General features: G+C 41.7%; 1 protein-coding gene across 8 annotated transcripts in view; it reads left to right on the forward strand.

Moving 5' to 3' along the window:
- The first annotated feature begins 632 nt into the window (after positions 1–632).
- kcnq5b (potassium voltage-gated channel, KQT-like subfamily, member 5b) overlaps positions 633–17,446 on the forward strand; it is a 118,241-nt gene continuing 101,427 nt past the window's right edge. For 2 of the 8 annotated variants that reach the window (XM_067584355.1, XM_067584356.1), the window contains exon 1: positions 635–1,986. In XM_067584355.1, the coding sequence (XP_067440456.1) occupies positions 1,646–1,986 (341 nt within the window). In that variant the 5' untranslated portion in view covers positions 635–1,645. Of the gene's footprint in view, positions 1,987–17,446 lie in introns of all 8 variants that reach the window. The other 6 variants (XM_067584361.1, XM_067584357.1, XM_067584354.1 and 3 more) reach the window with 5 other exon arrangements.

Here is a 17,446-nt window from a genome sequence, read left to right on the forward strand (position 1 = left end):
GAGTAAAGTTGTCTTGTGCTCCAGCCACCAGTAGATGGCGTAGTTTTGTTGGAGGACATGGAGCTGCTCTGTGCTCACAGGCTGTCAAACCTCTGCAGGTAAAAGCAGATCGTGCACACTCCCAGTTTCTATGGATTAAACATGAGAATACAAACTTCCGTGCCTCTGAGCTTCTCTTATTCACACGCTAGGAGTTTATGACAGGATGCTGACGTGGCTGTCAGACACACACTCAGAGTCCACTCTCCTCTCCTCGTTCACTGTAACCTCACTGAAAGAGCTTTCATCATGTGCTCAGAGCTCTGCCGCATCTCAGTGCAACATCCATGCGAGTTCATGATAAAGATGCCTTAGGAAAATATTCTTTGAAAAGAAGTCTAGTACTGTTTACTGTATGTCTGTGAAGGGGAAGTCCAAACACGGAGGCATAACTGACATCACGTTTCTCAAACCACTTTCACTTTAGGCTCAAGTGACACAAAGGAAGCAGTATTTTCAGTTCTTTCAGACTTGAACCACAAGCCAGTTTACTAAGCACACAGAGCGATGGATCAAACTGTGCACCGAAGGAAGCTTTGAGTCTTGTTACCAAATCAGTCTAACCACAAATAGGCCTACTACTATTCTGTAGGAGTATCACAGTGGAGATCAAGATCAGGAGGCATGATACATCCAAAATAAACTTCACCAGGGAAACGTGTCTCTAATGCCACGTGGTTTCAGTGACAGCAGAACAGCAGATGACAGACCACCCTTGGATAGATCAGTGCTTTCCTATGAGAAAAAAACCTTTAGAAATGTTCATAAAAACATATTTACAGGTCAAATATTACTGAATTTAAAAGGGCCGAATTAAAAGTAATTTTGGTTACACCATAATATTTTCTGCAGATGTCAGTGAGCCGTCCTCAGTGGTTTCTTTTCCAGCCGACCAAGTGGAAAATTCATCAGAATCCATGTTACCTGATAGGCTTTTTTTTTTTTTTTTTTTTTTTAAACGTGGTGTAATTTGGAACTTTTTCGGGAAATTAAATTACACGAGGAGTGACGGTTGCTCATTTGCATCTCTGCTGCCTTGCCGTCACCCAAAAAACAACTCGCAGAGGCCGAGGGCTTTTTTCTAAAGCGATGTGGAGGTTTGATAAAATCAAACTGTTTATTTTGGCTTGAGGCTCTAGATAAAGTCACTCAGGCTCGACCAGAGCTGGTGCGCATCTATCGTGGACGCGCAGCTTTTTATTGAATCAACAGGCGGTAAAGCGCGCTGAAAATAACCCTGTGCTAAAAATTAATGCGACAAACATCTTCCCCAGTGCACCACACGGACAAACACTGTAGCCATAACTTGTTATATTCTCAGACTGGCCAGCACCGTGCACAGGACAGGCGCGGTGGATGCCCTTACGCACGGCAGCAGTTGTGTAAACGACTGTGAAGAGGTTGATGCAAGAGGAAAGAGGGCGGTCAAAGTGTGACGGCAAACACTGTGCTTTGCTCTGCCAACGGTTTCATTCCCAACTCTGCGCCTGCTAGGCTGCACAGTCTCACACGTGTAATTTATTGTTCGTCCAGGGCGCAGCTCCCGGCAGAAGACACGCATGCTTGAAAAGACCTCCGCGCACTTGATGCCTGCTTTGGTGATGCCATGCCCCGGAACAACAGCGGAGATGAAGGCGGCACGGGGCTCTGGATGAGGACATCGCCGGGGCACCGTACCGAAGGCTACGGCTTGAAGGATGTGGAGTCCGGACGAAGGATGATGAACAACGCAGGAGACGGTTTGCTGTCAGCCTCCACCGCCGCAGGTGCTGCCGGGTCCGAGAGTCTGAGGAGCAAGCAGGGAGCCCGGCTCAGCCTGCTGGGGAAGCCGCTCATATACAGCGCGCAGAGCGGCCGGAGGAACGTGCGCTACCGGCGCCTCCAAAACTACCTGTACAATGTGCTGGAGAGACCGAGAGCCTGGGCGTTCATCTACCATGCGTTTGTGTGAGTTTATTTACATATTTTGCATGTAGGATAGTCTGTTGTGAAGACCTGAAGTTGCACACCTGTTGATGCTCCCTCACCGACACTGTAGGAGAACATTTCAGCCACAAAATTTCAACAGCTCAATATTACAAAAAATTGCCACAGAATGGTAGGCTAAACATCGTTTTATCTCACGGAAACAGACTATGCTACATACTGCTCGAATCTTACATATTTACACAATCATTTTGTCACTTTTGTACGGAAGCGGATTAGGGCCACATGTGAAAAATTTATTTGAGCTCTGAGTTTAAAGTCAGAATTCTGAGAATAAACTCAGAACTCAAATCAAATTTTCACATGTGGCCCTAATCCTCTTCCATACTTTTGATGGCTGACACATGACACGTGATAAAAGAGTGGGTGTCATGAATGCATAGCTCATCTTTAAAAATACACCACAGGGTGAACACCTCTTCACTAGAGCCAATTTCACAGCTTACAAAGAAAATCCCCTTTTTGCTGTGTGAATCAGCCCACCTTAACTCATGTATAGGTTTATGTTACAAAGAGAGGATCACTGTAACCCACTTAATACATTATTAGTCATTGATGACTGTTCAGGAGTGTGTTTTGTGCAGTGGGGCTTCACACACCTAACTCTGGGGATATTAAATGTGCAAATTCCTTTAAATATGAATATTTTAAACACTGATGTATTCTCATTGGCTTCTGCCTCCATGACAGCCTCAGTGGTGAAATAAGTTTGGCATCTGTAGTGGTAAAACCAGAACTCAATGTCTGTTGGCTCCTGAAGGTCATGAATCAGGAACATTTCTGTCTTCTTCAGCCTCGTGTCTGTTCTCTGTCATTCTTGGCTTCTCAACCAGCTGCATTTGATTTCCCGCGTGCGACTGTTGTTGTGGCATCATCTGAGAGGAAGGAAGTTGAGACTCATGCTGACTGTTGCACCATCTTTTTTGTGTGTGGGTGGGGTGTGTGTCTGTGCACGAGGAGGAGGGGCTGGAAAGAGAGGAGGGGTGGCGGTGTGCTGCTTGAGCTATTGCACTCAATCCAAGCAGGTCATGAAACGCATCACTTTTATTTTTAAAGCATCCTTGAAGTGGTTTGTACATCAAATTGTGCACAATGTTGCTGGCTGAGGACAACACTAAACTATCAGGAGCTCTGTTCTTTATTGTCAATTTTATTTGATGAGGACACTTTTGAAATTTAATTTTTTTGAGAAATTACAGTAATTTACCACTTTTTCAAAACTTCCTGCTCTCTACAGGCAATTTCAGACCAAAGGACCAGTCACACCAGAAAGTGACACTGCAAAATCCATTTATGCATCTTTTAGGTGACATATGGATTACTCACAGGGCTACTTGGTGAAATACTGTAGCTGGCAGGACGATAGATAAACAGTAGTAGTCAGTCACAATAGCTCACTGAGCTTCTTTTTGTGGTCTTTACTTTCCCTGCCTGGCATTTTGTTCTCTGGATTGTACACAATTTTCATTCAATAAAGAGTCATTGCAGAGGGAACAACAGCTCTCTGAATTTGCTAGCTTACTAATTATCAGTTAACAAGCTTGTTTGCTAATGAGACTTTAAGTTCACACAGTTTATTAAGAGATGTAGATTTGTACAATCAACTCCTGTCACGGCCTGATCTTGCTTTTTTGGAGCAAGATCCTCTCATGTTTTAAGATATATAAAAATTACCTTGTTAAATATCTTCCTTCTCCCTACTTAACTGAAAAGTCCATTCTCAGTGTATGTGCACGGGACTCTTCTAGTTTCCACATCACATGACGATTGGCTCCAAACAAGTTGTGATGTCACAAATCATGCTCGTAGGCCCACCCCTTAAACTCTGATTTAGGGTGAGCGCAGAGAAACTTTCCACTTTCAGTAAATTAATGTGAAGAACAGCCTTCTAGTGTCAAACTCTGCACATACATCATTCTGCACGGTGAAGCTCAAACATCCAACTGTAGGAACAAGAAGAAAAACACATATTTGAGCAGAGGGGACTTTAAATAAACGTGGATGGTGCAACACAACTAAAAAGCCACAACTGTTATCCCATGGGTCAGCACTGACAAGACGGTTTCCTGTTGGTCAATGGCACAAGTTTGTGTCAAAGTTTACTAAAGTTGATCTCGATGCAGAGATTCTTGTGGAGTTACCTCGCCCCTGGGAGTGAACTCGTGATTGTGGCTGTTCTACTGAAATGTATTTATTTCGCAGTTTTAAATGCTGATGTCACTGGGCCTTAACTCCAACAAGTCTTTCCAATCAGACCAGTTTGTACATGAACTGGAAAGTCAATTATTTGCTTGAACTGAACCAGAGGGGTCTAGCATTTGCCTATGAGGAGTTTAAGATTTTCATTTGATAAATATCCCATTTTAACAAAACAGCAGTGCATCATGGACAACATTTTCTTATCTATAGCTGTATATTTAGAAACAAAATGATTGTAAAAAAGAATATGAAACCTTTAGATTAACAGTAGCCATTTGCTCTTTAAGAGAATGTATCTGTCTACAATAGTGCAACACAGTAATTCTTTACAGAGGAGGATTATAGCTATTGTAGCGTGAAAATATTTCAGCCATCAATTCTGCTGTTCTTTATGAGGTCTGTCCAGACTTTGTGGGGTCAAAGCGGTTTCATTATGATGTGAGCGACCACTATGGGGGTCATCTCGCTCCAATGATGACCTCCCATATCTTCTTTTATTGGGGCCATAACTTAAGACCACCATTGGATCTCCTTTTGTCCACTTTGGTCTTCTCTTTTGGTAAAAGGTTGACTCAAAAATGCTAGTTTACATAGATTATGAAAGTGGTGAATCACGCACACTCACAAGGATCCTCGGCCTCAGACTCTTCACATGAGTGCTCATAAACGTTAGGAAGGCACGGTTGGTTGGCTGGGAAGTTGGTGAATGATTTTCTTTCATCCCTGTGGCAGTGAACTTGAACTGGAGAAATGGTGGGGACTAAACTCTCATTCAGCCCTTTGCTCTCTCTCCTGTACTGTGATGAATGCAGTGATGATGGTCAGTGGCCTTAAAAGTTGCACTGGTTTGCTGATTTGACAATTGTTGCAGTTGAGAGCCTTGCTTTTACAGTTTTATCTATGAAATAAGATGATATCTGTGTCCAGCTGATGACTAAGTTTGTTGTAGTATACTTGTGCTATTAAAAACCTCCAGCACATATTTGTTAATGTTGCTTTTAAGCAGATTTCTATGATGGAGCACTCACTAATTGCTGTGTAAGGGCCAGTTTGCACAAAGGAAGTGACAGACTTTTACTCAAATTCAGAGAAGTTACTATACCTAACAGAGCCAGTCTTAGCCCTTTTAGCGCGCAGGGTGATATTGGGCCCCCCTTCACATTTAAACCACCCAATATTTGGTGAATCAGGTGACTAAAATCTATTAAAATTTGATTTAAAAAAATTATATTCCTATTTTCTAAAGCCTTGTGAATTGTAAGGATGCAACGAATGTTGATTTTGATGGTACTATTATAGTCTCTGGTCATGGTTTCACGGTTTCACTATTATCATGCATTAATTTGTTTCACAGTACTATGGATGGATAAAATCATATGAGCATGTTTTGTTTTGAAGAGCGAGCATAAGAAACACTTTTCATCAAGGAGTCTGCAACAGCAGGTCGAACTGCAGCAGTAGTAGAGGCAGTCTTAGGATAAAAGTGAATAAGAAAAATGAAAATAAATAAACCATCCCAAGATGAACTTTGATTGGACGTTGCAATAATGACTTTAGTTGATTTCTAATATTTAAAATATAGTATGTTTAATTATTATTATTAATATAAGATTAAGATGTACTTTACTAATCCCCCAGGGGAGATATTAGTGATTAGTGATATATAAAGTGTTTTTATCATCATTTTTAATAATTTATTTTAGTAATTAATCTTATTTTACACACAGCCTGAGAAAGTCCTGTCTATTACTGTTTATTCAACAACACTCTAGCCATTCTTTATGTATCCAAAAATACTCCCACAGTGACGATTTAAGGTGTTTTGGTGAGTACAACGCTTCAGTGTTGGGTTCCTCAGCCATTGCCAGAACACTTCTCGTCTCCTTTAATTAATGTAGCCCCCCTCAAACATAAACAACAGGAGTCGCTCTTGTGACAGCATGTGTAACTTTGTGTACTTGTACTTCTGCATCTGTTGCAGTTGCTGTTGCAGAACAGCATTTTAAGCTGGTGCACCAGGTTTGTTTTGGTTCCGCGGTGGAACTTCCACCTGCAATCTGCTGGTTGCGCCTATGGACATTTTTTTGAACACACCTGTCTGGTTTTGTTTACTTTTCCTCACAGTGCAAATGTTGTTCATAGAAAAATAATGTACCATAATGTCTCTTTTTTGAGTGAGAACAGTAATTAGAGAATAGTAGTTAATTGCTGTATCCCTAGTGTGTTGGCATTCCTAAGGAAAAGCCTGGTGCCTTTTGATAGTTGCCTTGTTCATTCCTGATACCCAGATCTGACTCCATTCCACAAATACCCCACTGAGGCAAAAAGTAAATAGTAAATTGTCTTCTCTACTGCTGTGCTGCTTTGTGATTTAAACTGAAATGGCCATACTTTTAAATAAAAATCTCGACAACTGTCTCTTTAAATGAAGTATAATTATTTTAATGTGCTATGCAAAAAGCATGTTTATTGTCCACAAGAGTGGTGACCTTGCAATTAATAAGAAAAGCTTATTGCAGTGCAATCTAAAGCAGTAGTTCTGTGAGTTCTGAAAATGAAAAACGTAATACTAAATATTAAGTAAGTGCTAATTTATTGTTATATAACCAGGATTTTAAGCACATTATCTTGTCTGCTGCTTCTCTTACATTTTTTTTTGCATACATTAGGTCTAGGATGTGTTTGTTTTCTATGGGCCACCTGCAGACGCTCCTATACCTTTTATCACCAGATTGCAGTAGAACAATGGTTACAATGAAGTGGATGTCATTGCAGTGAACTGCACAGCAAGGAAGAAACCTGTGTTGTTTTTCTTTGCTGAATAGTTCAGCCTGTTGAACACAAGTAAAATGCAGCATACAGACATAGCAAAAAAAGATCCTCAAAAACATGGCTGCCTGTCTAATGTTTAGAGTAAGGCTGTCCGGGTTTTGTTGAGGGCTGAAAAGTATGCAGACTGAAGAAGAAAATGATTTGTTGCATTTGGCAATAAACTTTTTTTCAGTGCCTGTCACTTCAGTTTAAAGTTGCGTAAATCAATATTTTTTATATAAACAGTAAATCAATGACTATGTCTCATGTGAAAGGTGTTGCATGTGGTGACAAACTCACAGAGAATTATCACCCAGTTTTAAATTTCCCCTCTTCTTGATGTGTTTTAGCATCTTTCACTCCACAGTTTTGGTTTTCTTCATAAACAATATTATCCTTTTTTATCACCTGCACCTCATGAATCAGTTAATCATGGTCTTATGTCTGTGGTAAAAATTCTTCATTTGATGAAAATGCAATGTTGGGTCTCTTGTGTTTGTGTGTGTGTGTGTGTGCACACGCGCCCTCATGAGGATCAGTGTGTTTGATACTAATTTGGCCAAGCTGTTCTGCTTGGACAGCTGAAGTGCTGTTTGGATAACTCACCACAGAAGTTCAATTTCATCATCCACTGCTTTCAGGAAGAAAAGAAAAGAAAAAAACCTGCTATTTTCCTTATCTCACTCGTCTGAGCTGACACATTACTACAGTTAAATCATTCCACAACAAGAAACCATGGATTACCAGAACCATCCAGGATGCCATAAACACTCACACTGCAGCAATTTAGGGCTGCAGTCTGGAAACAAGGAAACATGGACAAATATAAAGCAGGAGCCTACAATGTAAGAGCAGTAAAAGACACAAAAAGTGACCATGGGAAGAAAGTAGAACTACACTTCCAGGAGGGTAATCCTAGAAACATGTGGCAAGGCCTAAGAACTATGACAGATTACCAGCCCCCCCCCCCCCCCCCACACACACACACATCTTGCCAAGTGCTGATGCGTCTATTGCAAGTGAGCTTAACAACTTTTATGCTTGCTTTGATGCCATCGGCAGAAAGCAGCAAAAACAGCTGAAGCAGAGATGACTATATAAAGGATGGGTGGGTGCACCTTTCACACCTATCACCCTTTTCTGAGCATGATGTCAGGAGGGCTTTCAAGCGTGTTAACACCAAGAAAGCAAAATGCATCTCTCTCGCTTTTGTTTTTGCATAACGTGCTGCTCAAGCGGCCCACGTAGGACTCAAGCGGCCCACATAGTGACCGGCTCCTGATGGCCAGTCCGACTCTGTTGCCTACTGTCCCAACAGATCAATGGAAGACACCATAGCACACTTCCTCACAACACCACCCTATCTCACCTAGACAAGAAAGGGAGCTATATGAGATTATTGTTTATTGACTACAGTTCAGCGTTTAACACCATAGTTCTCTCCAGCCTCCAGAGCTCAAGGGCCTGGGACTAAACACCTCACTGTGCATATGGATCCTTGGCTTCCTGACAGGCAGACGCCAGGTGGTGAGGATAGGCGCACACACCTCTTCTGCCCTCATCCTCAACACCAGAGGATCCCAGGGCTGCGTTTTTAGCCCCCTGCTGTTCCTCCTGTACACACATGACCATGAAGCCACTTTCAACTTCGATTTCACTGATTGTACCTTATATCACATTCGACAAATAAACTTGATTGATTGATTGATTTATCCTCAATTTGACACACCCACACAACACATCCTTGTTTTCTTTGATGCTTAAAGTGATATTTCACCTTCAACTGTGTTCCACCTTCTAACACACACACCTCCAGGTTAAATTACCTCTTGGAAATTGCAACACAAATGAAGAAGTTCCAACATCAGAGTTGACTTCGCTGTGTGTCTTAGCTGTATATTAGATTTTCAAAATATAAGCCATTGCAGATACTTGGGGAGGAAGGCAACGTAACTGAAGGCAAACATCTTTCTAACATGTACCAGATAATTCTTCTGCTGTTGCATTTTCCTATATACAGTGCGGCTACCGCGTACATGTATATTTTTATCCATTCCCGATGTGTGACAGCAGCAGCACTGAGCCAGTCTTTGTGCTGAGTTGAGTTGCGTCTGGGGTCCCAGCCTGCCCTCCATCCTGCTCACACACACACATACACAGTGCTGCCATTCATCTCACCTCTGGATTAACAAGCTCTTATCCTTGCAAGTATGTTCAGGGGCAGGAAAGTGTGGGGGAAAAGGATACAGTGTTCCTCCACCTAAGGTTTCTGAGCTGGCATGCTGAACGATTGGGGGGCACAGAGTGGTGACATGAACTCGCTGCTCTCACTTGTTAAATATCTATAAGTCGGTTTATTGTTAGGAATATTTGGATTTATAGGGTGCAATAAAGGATGCTGGCTCATCCTGAAAGCTGTGTTTGATAGGCGTTATTGGGCATTTGAAGCCAACAGACACAATAAAATGTTTAGTAGACATTGGAATGACTAATCAGATGTTGCTCTGAATCCCAGCGCTGATATGTATTATATTTTGAGTTTGCATTTATAGTCATTTAGTCATTGAGATTCTGTCACTTAGAAATATCAGTTTTTCTTGTAAACCCCCTGTTCATTATCATTTGGAAATGTTTATGCTTCTAAGTGTGGAATAAGTCTGTGTACTGTGATGTTTCCCGTAAATCTAGTGTATATGTTCTTAACCTGTATGACACATTAGAGCATTTTGCATCTGTGTCAACACAGTTTGCACCCACTGTCACCTCTTGAGAGTGTGACTCAATGGAAAGAAGCTTCTTATAAACAGCGAGAGCAGAGCACTGTAAACACGGCTGACCAAGTGTTAGAAATGAGCTGGCCAGTTTGATCAGCGCAGTGACATAAAGCAGAGTTGTGATGTCTGTGTCCAGATGGCAGGTTGCTTGACACTGTGTCAATGTAAGGCTGAGGTGCAGAAGCCATGTCAGGATGGTTATACGTGCTGCATACGCAAATGTAAATTTGTCTGTGACGGCTTTGTTTAGAGTCTGATTGTTTAGAGTCTAAAGTCTGATTTAGATGTGAGAAGGCTGCCTTTGCGTGTCTGGTGTTTAATAGTTGGTAGTTAATGCGCTGTGTCGTGTGTAATGTGGTATATGTTTTCCCTTATGATATGATTTTGTGTTATATTTTTAAGGATTAGGATTTTGTATATTTTATCCCAACTGCTTTCAGGCAGCAGTTAATTTCCGTTCATATCACTGATATGATAATCAACTTATGATTAAAACTACTTTAATTGGGGCACCCTGGTGGCCTCTGGTGGCCTCTGGTGGCCTAGGGGCTGAGGCACCAGCCATGAACCTTTGTTGCATGTCATTTCCCATCTCTCTTGTGTCCTGTCATCTCTGTACTCTCTATCTTATACAAGCCATTTCTTTCTACTGAAGATGTAAATCTTTAAAAGTAACTCATAAGTATGCCGTTTCTTTTTTAAGACTCAGTAATTTCCTTTTAAAAAAGCTGAGCACTGTAGGTTTTAGCAAATGTTACTCAAACAAGAGTAAATATTGGTGGCTATTTTTAGTGGTGGATAAATACACATTTGGTGCACTAGTGAATATTTATGGCAGTCGGACAGTGTGTGTGACTCAAAATAAACCACAGTAGCCATGTTGATGTCACCCAGTGCAACATTGTGTCTCACTGATACTGTATGTTTTTAATCCTTTTTGGGCAACAGTGGAAATCTACAGCACAGAGGAAAAAACACATATCAGGCTCTGGATACTTAGATAATACTTGTAGGGTCAATGTGTTCATCAGTTCTATAGCTGTGTTTTTGCAATGCTCTCTTTAATCCTACACATGAAGTGGTCTTACTGTCACATCATTTCAACATGGTTGCCTGTTTACTCATCAGCTCAATTTAATGATAATAATGATGATATTAATAATAACCAACTTTATTTATATAGCACCTTTCATAACATAAAATGCAGCTCAAACATTCTCAAAAATTTTCATCTGTACTAAGGCAGCAGAGTCATAATAACTCTCAACAGAACAATAATTATTCCTAATTATGTTCATTATTTGGAACAGTAAGAAATGAAATGGTTGGAGTAAAGGTTACCTCAAAATTTATTCTGATTCCCTATCAAGACAATATTGATTAAATCCATTCAATCACATGTGTGTATTGTATGTTTATGTAAATCACTGTGCGTGTTTGAAACCAATCAGAGGAGAGCCACAGCTGACAGGGATCGCCTGCTGTAAGTATCATGTTTCAATCCTACATTTACTCAGAGGGAGTTCCCATTGTTCTGTTTTCAGAGATGGCTTTTCTTTAAACACAGAGACAAGGCCGTGGTACAGGGCACGCCTATTCACATGCATTGTGGGTATTGTGCTTCAGCTAAAAAAAAACATAATTTACATAAACAGCACCTGTTTGCCTCCTTTGAAAGGCTGCCTCGCTTTAACTCCTCCCACTGCGAGCAGGGAAGGATCCATCAGGAGTTTAGTCACTTGTATCAAAATGAATATTTTTCCTGTCTTTTTTCCCCCTTTTCTCCAAATCTTGGACGCCCAGACACCAAACAGAGACTCTGGACTAACATTTGTCTTCTGATCAGCCAGTAAGCATCTCTGTGGTTGTCTTCCTTTCAGTAAATGCTGTCACATTCTTCAGCTTCCAGTCTGGCCAGTAACTCCTGGTCAGAGCTTGGAGCTGAAACTTGGTGGCTGCGATCATGGGTGAGGGTTTTTCCACCTGAGTGCCCCTGGACTGTCACCTTATGATGAGAGGGTTTTGTGACTTATTTGTGGCCAGTCATTTCTCAGGTAGCAGTGTGAAAAAGTACTGGGTGAATCCCCTTCTGTGTGAGGAAAAGCACCTTCTTCTCATCTCATACTGTTTTTTTCTTATTACTTTTCTTACCTTTCTCTCACCCCCTCATAGTTACTAGAAAAACCTCCAGTGATTTCATATTATTTTTTTGCAGTCGTCTCTCCTCTCTCTCCCTCTCTCTCTCTCTCTCTTGCAAGAACAACCTCATCTCGAAGGATTGTAGCAGCAACACCTCAGAATGACCTATACCATCAGCTGTGAGTGCTGTTCAAGTGTTGAATGCCCATTTCTTGCTCTGTGCCTTCACCCCAGAGTCTTCATCGTCTCTTCCCACTTATCCTCCCTCCATCTCTCTCCGTGGCCTGTGCAGACAGTGCTGCTGGTTTGCATCTCCGTCATCACTGTGCTGGTGTTAGCACTGTGGCTGAACCCAGTCTCTAGCACAAAGAGAGGAGCAAAGGGTATGACTTCTCATAGCTCTGTCTGCTCCTCTTAGACCATTTTAATGTTGTTTTAGTCATTTCTGATGTCTGATTCTTAATCACAAATGAGCTGGCAGATGCTTGCCTTGAGGGGATCGACACAGAGGGAGGCAGGCTGCTTGACTAATTTTGAGATCTGAAATGTGTTCTTTGTAATGTGAGTGTAATAGTTAATCTGATAGGGAGTGTTACACAGGGAGATTGAGGCCTGATAACTGTGTTTATCTTCTGAGGTGTTTCAGAGCGAGTCTCATGCAAAACACACACACACACACACACACACAACAGCAACAGCAACAACAGCAACCCCTTAAAGCATCTGAGAAAATCCCAAAGTGAAAAGGACGATTTTGAACGGCTTATTGTTGCCATAGCAACTGTTGCTGCCTTCTTGAGCTCGCTGAAGACCGCAAAAGACGTCTTGGGTGGGTTTCAATAAGCAAACAAAAATAAATCAGAGTGAGCGCTCCTGCTCCTGCTCCTGCTCCTTCTCCTGCTCCTGCATGAGTGTGAGTGTCTCTGTCAGCCACTGACGGCGTGGCTCATACTGGCCATGCTGTCACTGCTGTGCCACCATGGCCAGCAGTTAGTCATGGGTGATACAAGCCATGCCCTAGCCACTGCTACCATGCTATATTTAGGCATGCAGCAACTAGTTTAGTGTTCATGGGCCTGTGGGCCTGTTCTCTCCCTGTGGGATCAACACAGCTAACCCTGAACCCCCCCACTGCCCTAATCTAATATTTAATGTAGGTCTTCAGGTTGCTTAATTGAACAATATGATTTGTCTCACTCTCCAGGGAGAAGGAGTGGACTCTGGATGCAGGATGTAACTTTTTGTCACTTTTATTGCCTGTACAGCTTAATTTGCCTAGAATAAAAATCACTAAAACAGATATATTGCCCTATTTTGCTCATGACTGCACAACTTTAACAGGCTTCTAATATTGCAGCTAACGTCAAAAGACTCACAGTATCAAAGTGCCCCAGGAAAGACACTCTCAGTTCAAAAATAGCACCACCATGCCTCGCTCTAGTGTGACGTAGGCTACACACTACAGTAGTCATAATGTGAGGGAGGTTCAATGCAAGGACAAAGGACTTACCATGATCTACATTCACTGCCAGCTAAGCATACATGCTGAAGATCAGTGAGGTATAGCACCAGGCCACACCTCTGGCACTGTGCTTGGCACGAGCCTGGTAATGCTGCAGCGTAGTGGGTGACAGGCCAGAGGCCCTCTGACCTCCCTGTCTTACCCACAGGGGCAGTACTGCAGCTGGGGAGCCAGCCTGTCCCTCAACCCCCTGCAGTCTGCGATGTGCCTGCATGCTGGGAAGAAGTGAAAGACAGAAAGAGAGAGGAAAACAGGGAAACAGACAGACACATGACAAAGTGAGTGAAAAGGAGGAAGGAGAGACAGCTGCGTTTTTGGTTTCTGTCTGTCTTGTGACACTTGCATAGTCACTATTTTCTGTTGCATCACAGAAATTCTTCTACAAATCATTAGCATAGCATAAGGTCGCACATCGTCTCCAATGTATGAAGACGAAATTGGCCTTTTATTGTGTGCTCATGTTGGCTCACATACTAGTGTAATCTGTGTAAAACAGAGAGGCTTGTTTGCACTACATGTTATGACATAAAAAAACCATCATCTACCCGGCTCCTCTCCCCCTTGTGCAAACACACTACAGTGCTGCATCCTCCTCCCCCTCCCTTTCCTCTCGCTCTGTCAATCCATGTCTTGATGTTTAAGTTCATACATATAGCACAAGAAAAAAAAATGAAATCACACATTCTCCTCTTTCCCCATGCATCATGACTGCTTTAGGCAACCATCACCCCATGCAGCAGTGAGCCGTACACAGCCCCTCTGTTTGGGAACATAAAAAGCTCAGTGTGGGAACCTCTGTGAAGGGCAACCACACTCAACTCCAAAACTAACGGCCAGCTCGTAGGCACAACAGAATACAGTATGTGTTTTTATCTGCGTGGTCAAGATCACCAAGTGTCGCAGAGCAGCCGGGTCTCGAGCTGTCTTATCATATATGCTACTCTGTGTATTTAGGAAAGGAATGATCACCACTTTAACACTAAAATCTGGGTTCCAGCCTGTAAACTTACTAGAAAAATGTATCTTTAAAGGTATAATGATTTATTTTAATTTCATAATATCAGGCATTTTGTGACATTTCCACAGTTTCTGCCCTTATTTAGCTTCTCATAGGTTAGTGTTTTATGACTGCAAGTCACAAGTGTCAGAGGTCAACTCATTTCTGAGTCTGAATTCTGTGAGAGAGAGCCATATTTTCTGGTCAACCTCAATTTTTTCCCATAGTTGTGGACTGAATCAGTGAGAGTCCCCAGAACTATTCTGAGGCTTATAGTCACACAAAGTCACAGGCTGGCCAACGTAATCTCCTCTTTGTCTTCACAAAATTAGACAACGTGGACCGGAAAAATTGTCAAGTGGGTTACAGGACTGAGGTTGAGGTGCTGAGGTATGAATGGGCGCTGCGTTGGTTTTAACCATTGCACTGCTTTGTTGGCACTTTCTTGTTGCTGACTTGTCAGAACACATTAGTGGTAAGTTTGCTCCCGAGGTCACCTCAGGCAAAGTCCTGTGTCATCTAGATAGAGAGAGTGTTACGTGTGCGTGTGTGTGTGTGAGAGAGAGCGAGAGATGGGGGGTTGGGGGCTGAAGACGGAAGAGATCGCACACATGCCACTGACATGAGGAGGTCTTCATGTGCCTCCACTTTTTGATCTTCGCCTCTGGCGGTGTGTGTGCAGTGAGTGTGTTGTCAGCTCTTACAGCTGCAACAATTCTGCTTTTCACAATGCTATTGCATGTCCAGTATATTTGATCTGTGATATACAGTGATTACATATAATGTCAGCATCTTGTGTAAAAGGATCCACACTCTAACATAAAATGAATCACATGCACAAACATGACCACAACAGCGGGTCGTATTAGAATGACAAGTAGCAAAGAAGTGCTCTGGCAATTTTAGTTTTCATCACAACAACAAAAATCATCTGTGCCTAAATTGCAGGTACATCAGAAAAGGAAAGAAAATGGTACGGAGAAGATTGTCCCCAAAACAGTTATGATCATTATTCCAAAGACAGGCAAACTGCACTGACAGAGAGGAACATTAATGATGTGGCACAATAGTGGATCTAAATATCTTTCTTTCAAATCTGTTGAAGTTATGTTTTTACAAAAGGGAGAACATTAAATGCATTTTAATGGAACGAAACACAGGTGCACACACATATGCATACAAGTTACAAAAGTCACACAAACAGTCCCATAGGTATGGAGCCAAGGAGGTGTCCTGGAGAAAAGAAAATTAATTTGGGTGCACGATACAATAATTTGTGCTCTTGATTTAATAATTTGTGTGCATGAATAACTAATTTGTCAATTTAGTATTGTTTTTGATGTGAGAAACCTGCTTTCAGGCTCTGTCTCTCGCTCTCACGTCACCCAAACACACCTCACACCAAATAAAAGAAGACACAAAGCCACTCTTGGTGAAAAATATACCGTCTGTGCACACAGGACATTGTTTGAACATCAGGCTTTTTTTCCACATTCCAGTTCAGAGATTGATCCATAAACATTTCAGAGGTCGTAAAAGCCACAATTTGCATGGCTTTAGTTGGTGAACAGCTGGCACACAGCTCTCCAAAGTCCCAAAACATCTTTCATATATGTGAAGTTTAGACTTTCACAGAGTCTGTAATGTGTTAAATTGTATTGAATATGTTCACATGTCATGGAATAATCTGGAATTTTGGAGAAAAATCAGTTGCCCACAACTGTTGGGCAACAAACTGTTGTAGCTTATGTCCTTTGAGCTTATTAAAGCCATCACACAGCAGCAGGAATGACAGGCGTCTTGAGAATGGGGCTGTGCACATGACAAAGCCTCATCAACATTAAATGACATTCTGTACTTTTTACACATCAGAGAGATGAGCTTTCAATTTTATCCAGTGCATTTTTATTTTACTGTGAGTAAAAGTTGCTCCTGTTGACGCTAGGTAACTGTAGGTAAATGTTTGCTACCACGTTAGCTATAGCCATCAATTTCAAAATTTATCACAAAAAAGTCTGTTAAAATGTTTGTTTTCCCAATATTCACTCTCTTGTTTACCTCTGTTTTAGTTTCCACCAACTCTAAAGTTATTTGGGTCTTCGGCTTGCTACATATTCTACTGACTCTGCTGTTTGGTGCTGGCAGGAAGCATACAGTGTGTTTATCAGAGCTTTTCACTGAAAATGGCTTCCTGCTGTATCAGGCAATGAGGTTGATGAGAGCAGTTAGACTGAAACATGCAGTAATTGTGCCACAAAACCAAAACAATGAGCTAAAATAAGCTAAAAAGCTCTGTAGAGCTACAAAGTTGGGAGACATTTTGAGAAAACACGCTTATTCACTTTCTCTTCGAGAGTTGTTGAGTTCCTCTAAAATTCACTAAACAAATTATATCTAATTTGTTTAATCTCTGGGGGCCCCAGTAGCCTAAGATACATGCCACCTAACTGCAATATCCACAGTTCAATTTGCTCCTAGTATCTTTCTATACAAAAACCTTGTAAGTGTAAAACAACAGGTGGATTTTGTTAGCTTGTTTTTATTAAGCTAAGATAACCAGCTGTTGGCAGCAGCTTTATATTTTCTGTGTTGGATTCAATCTGGGGTATGAAAAGAGAAAATGGGCTTGAGTAATGATTGAACTTTGTCAAATATTTCTAATCATTTGCACATCTGCATCATATATCATCAAGACAGATTCTTCTATGTTTATTGTATCTCGTGAGTAAAACGATACTTGTTGTTATCCTCACTTCTTCATCAAAGCTAGGGTGTGACCTCTCCTTTAAACCACACTGTGTTTACTCTGGCCTGGTTCCTTCCTTCTTTGCAAGCTCTGACAGGAACTGTAGACAAGAAGGTATGATCACACCAGTAGCTAAAACCAGTGCGTGAGTGTATTTGTGTACGAGTATTAGGGACAGTGACTGCTTTGAAGGGTTTGAATTGTGTGAGTCTGTGTATGTGACAGAGAGAGAG

This window comes from Thunnus thynnus, chromosome 3, assembly GCF_963924715.1.
Source record: "Thunnus thynnus chromosome 3, fThuThy2.1, whole genome shotgun sequence".
Taxonomy (NCBI): Eukaryota; Metazoa; Chordata; class Actinopteri; order Scombriformes; family Scombridae; genus Thunnus; species Thunnus thynnus.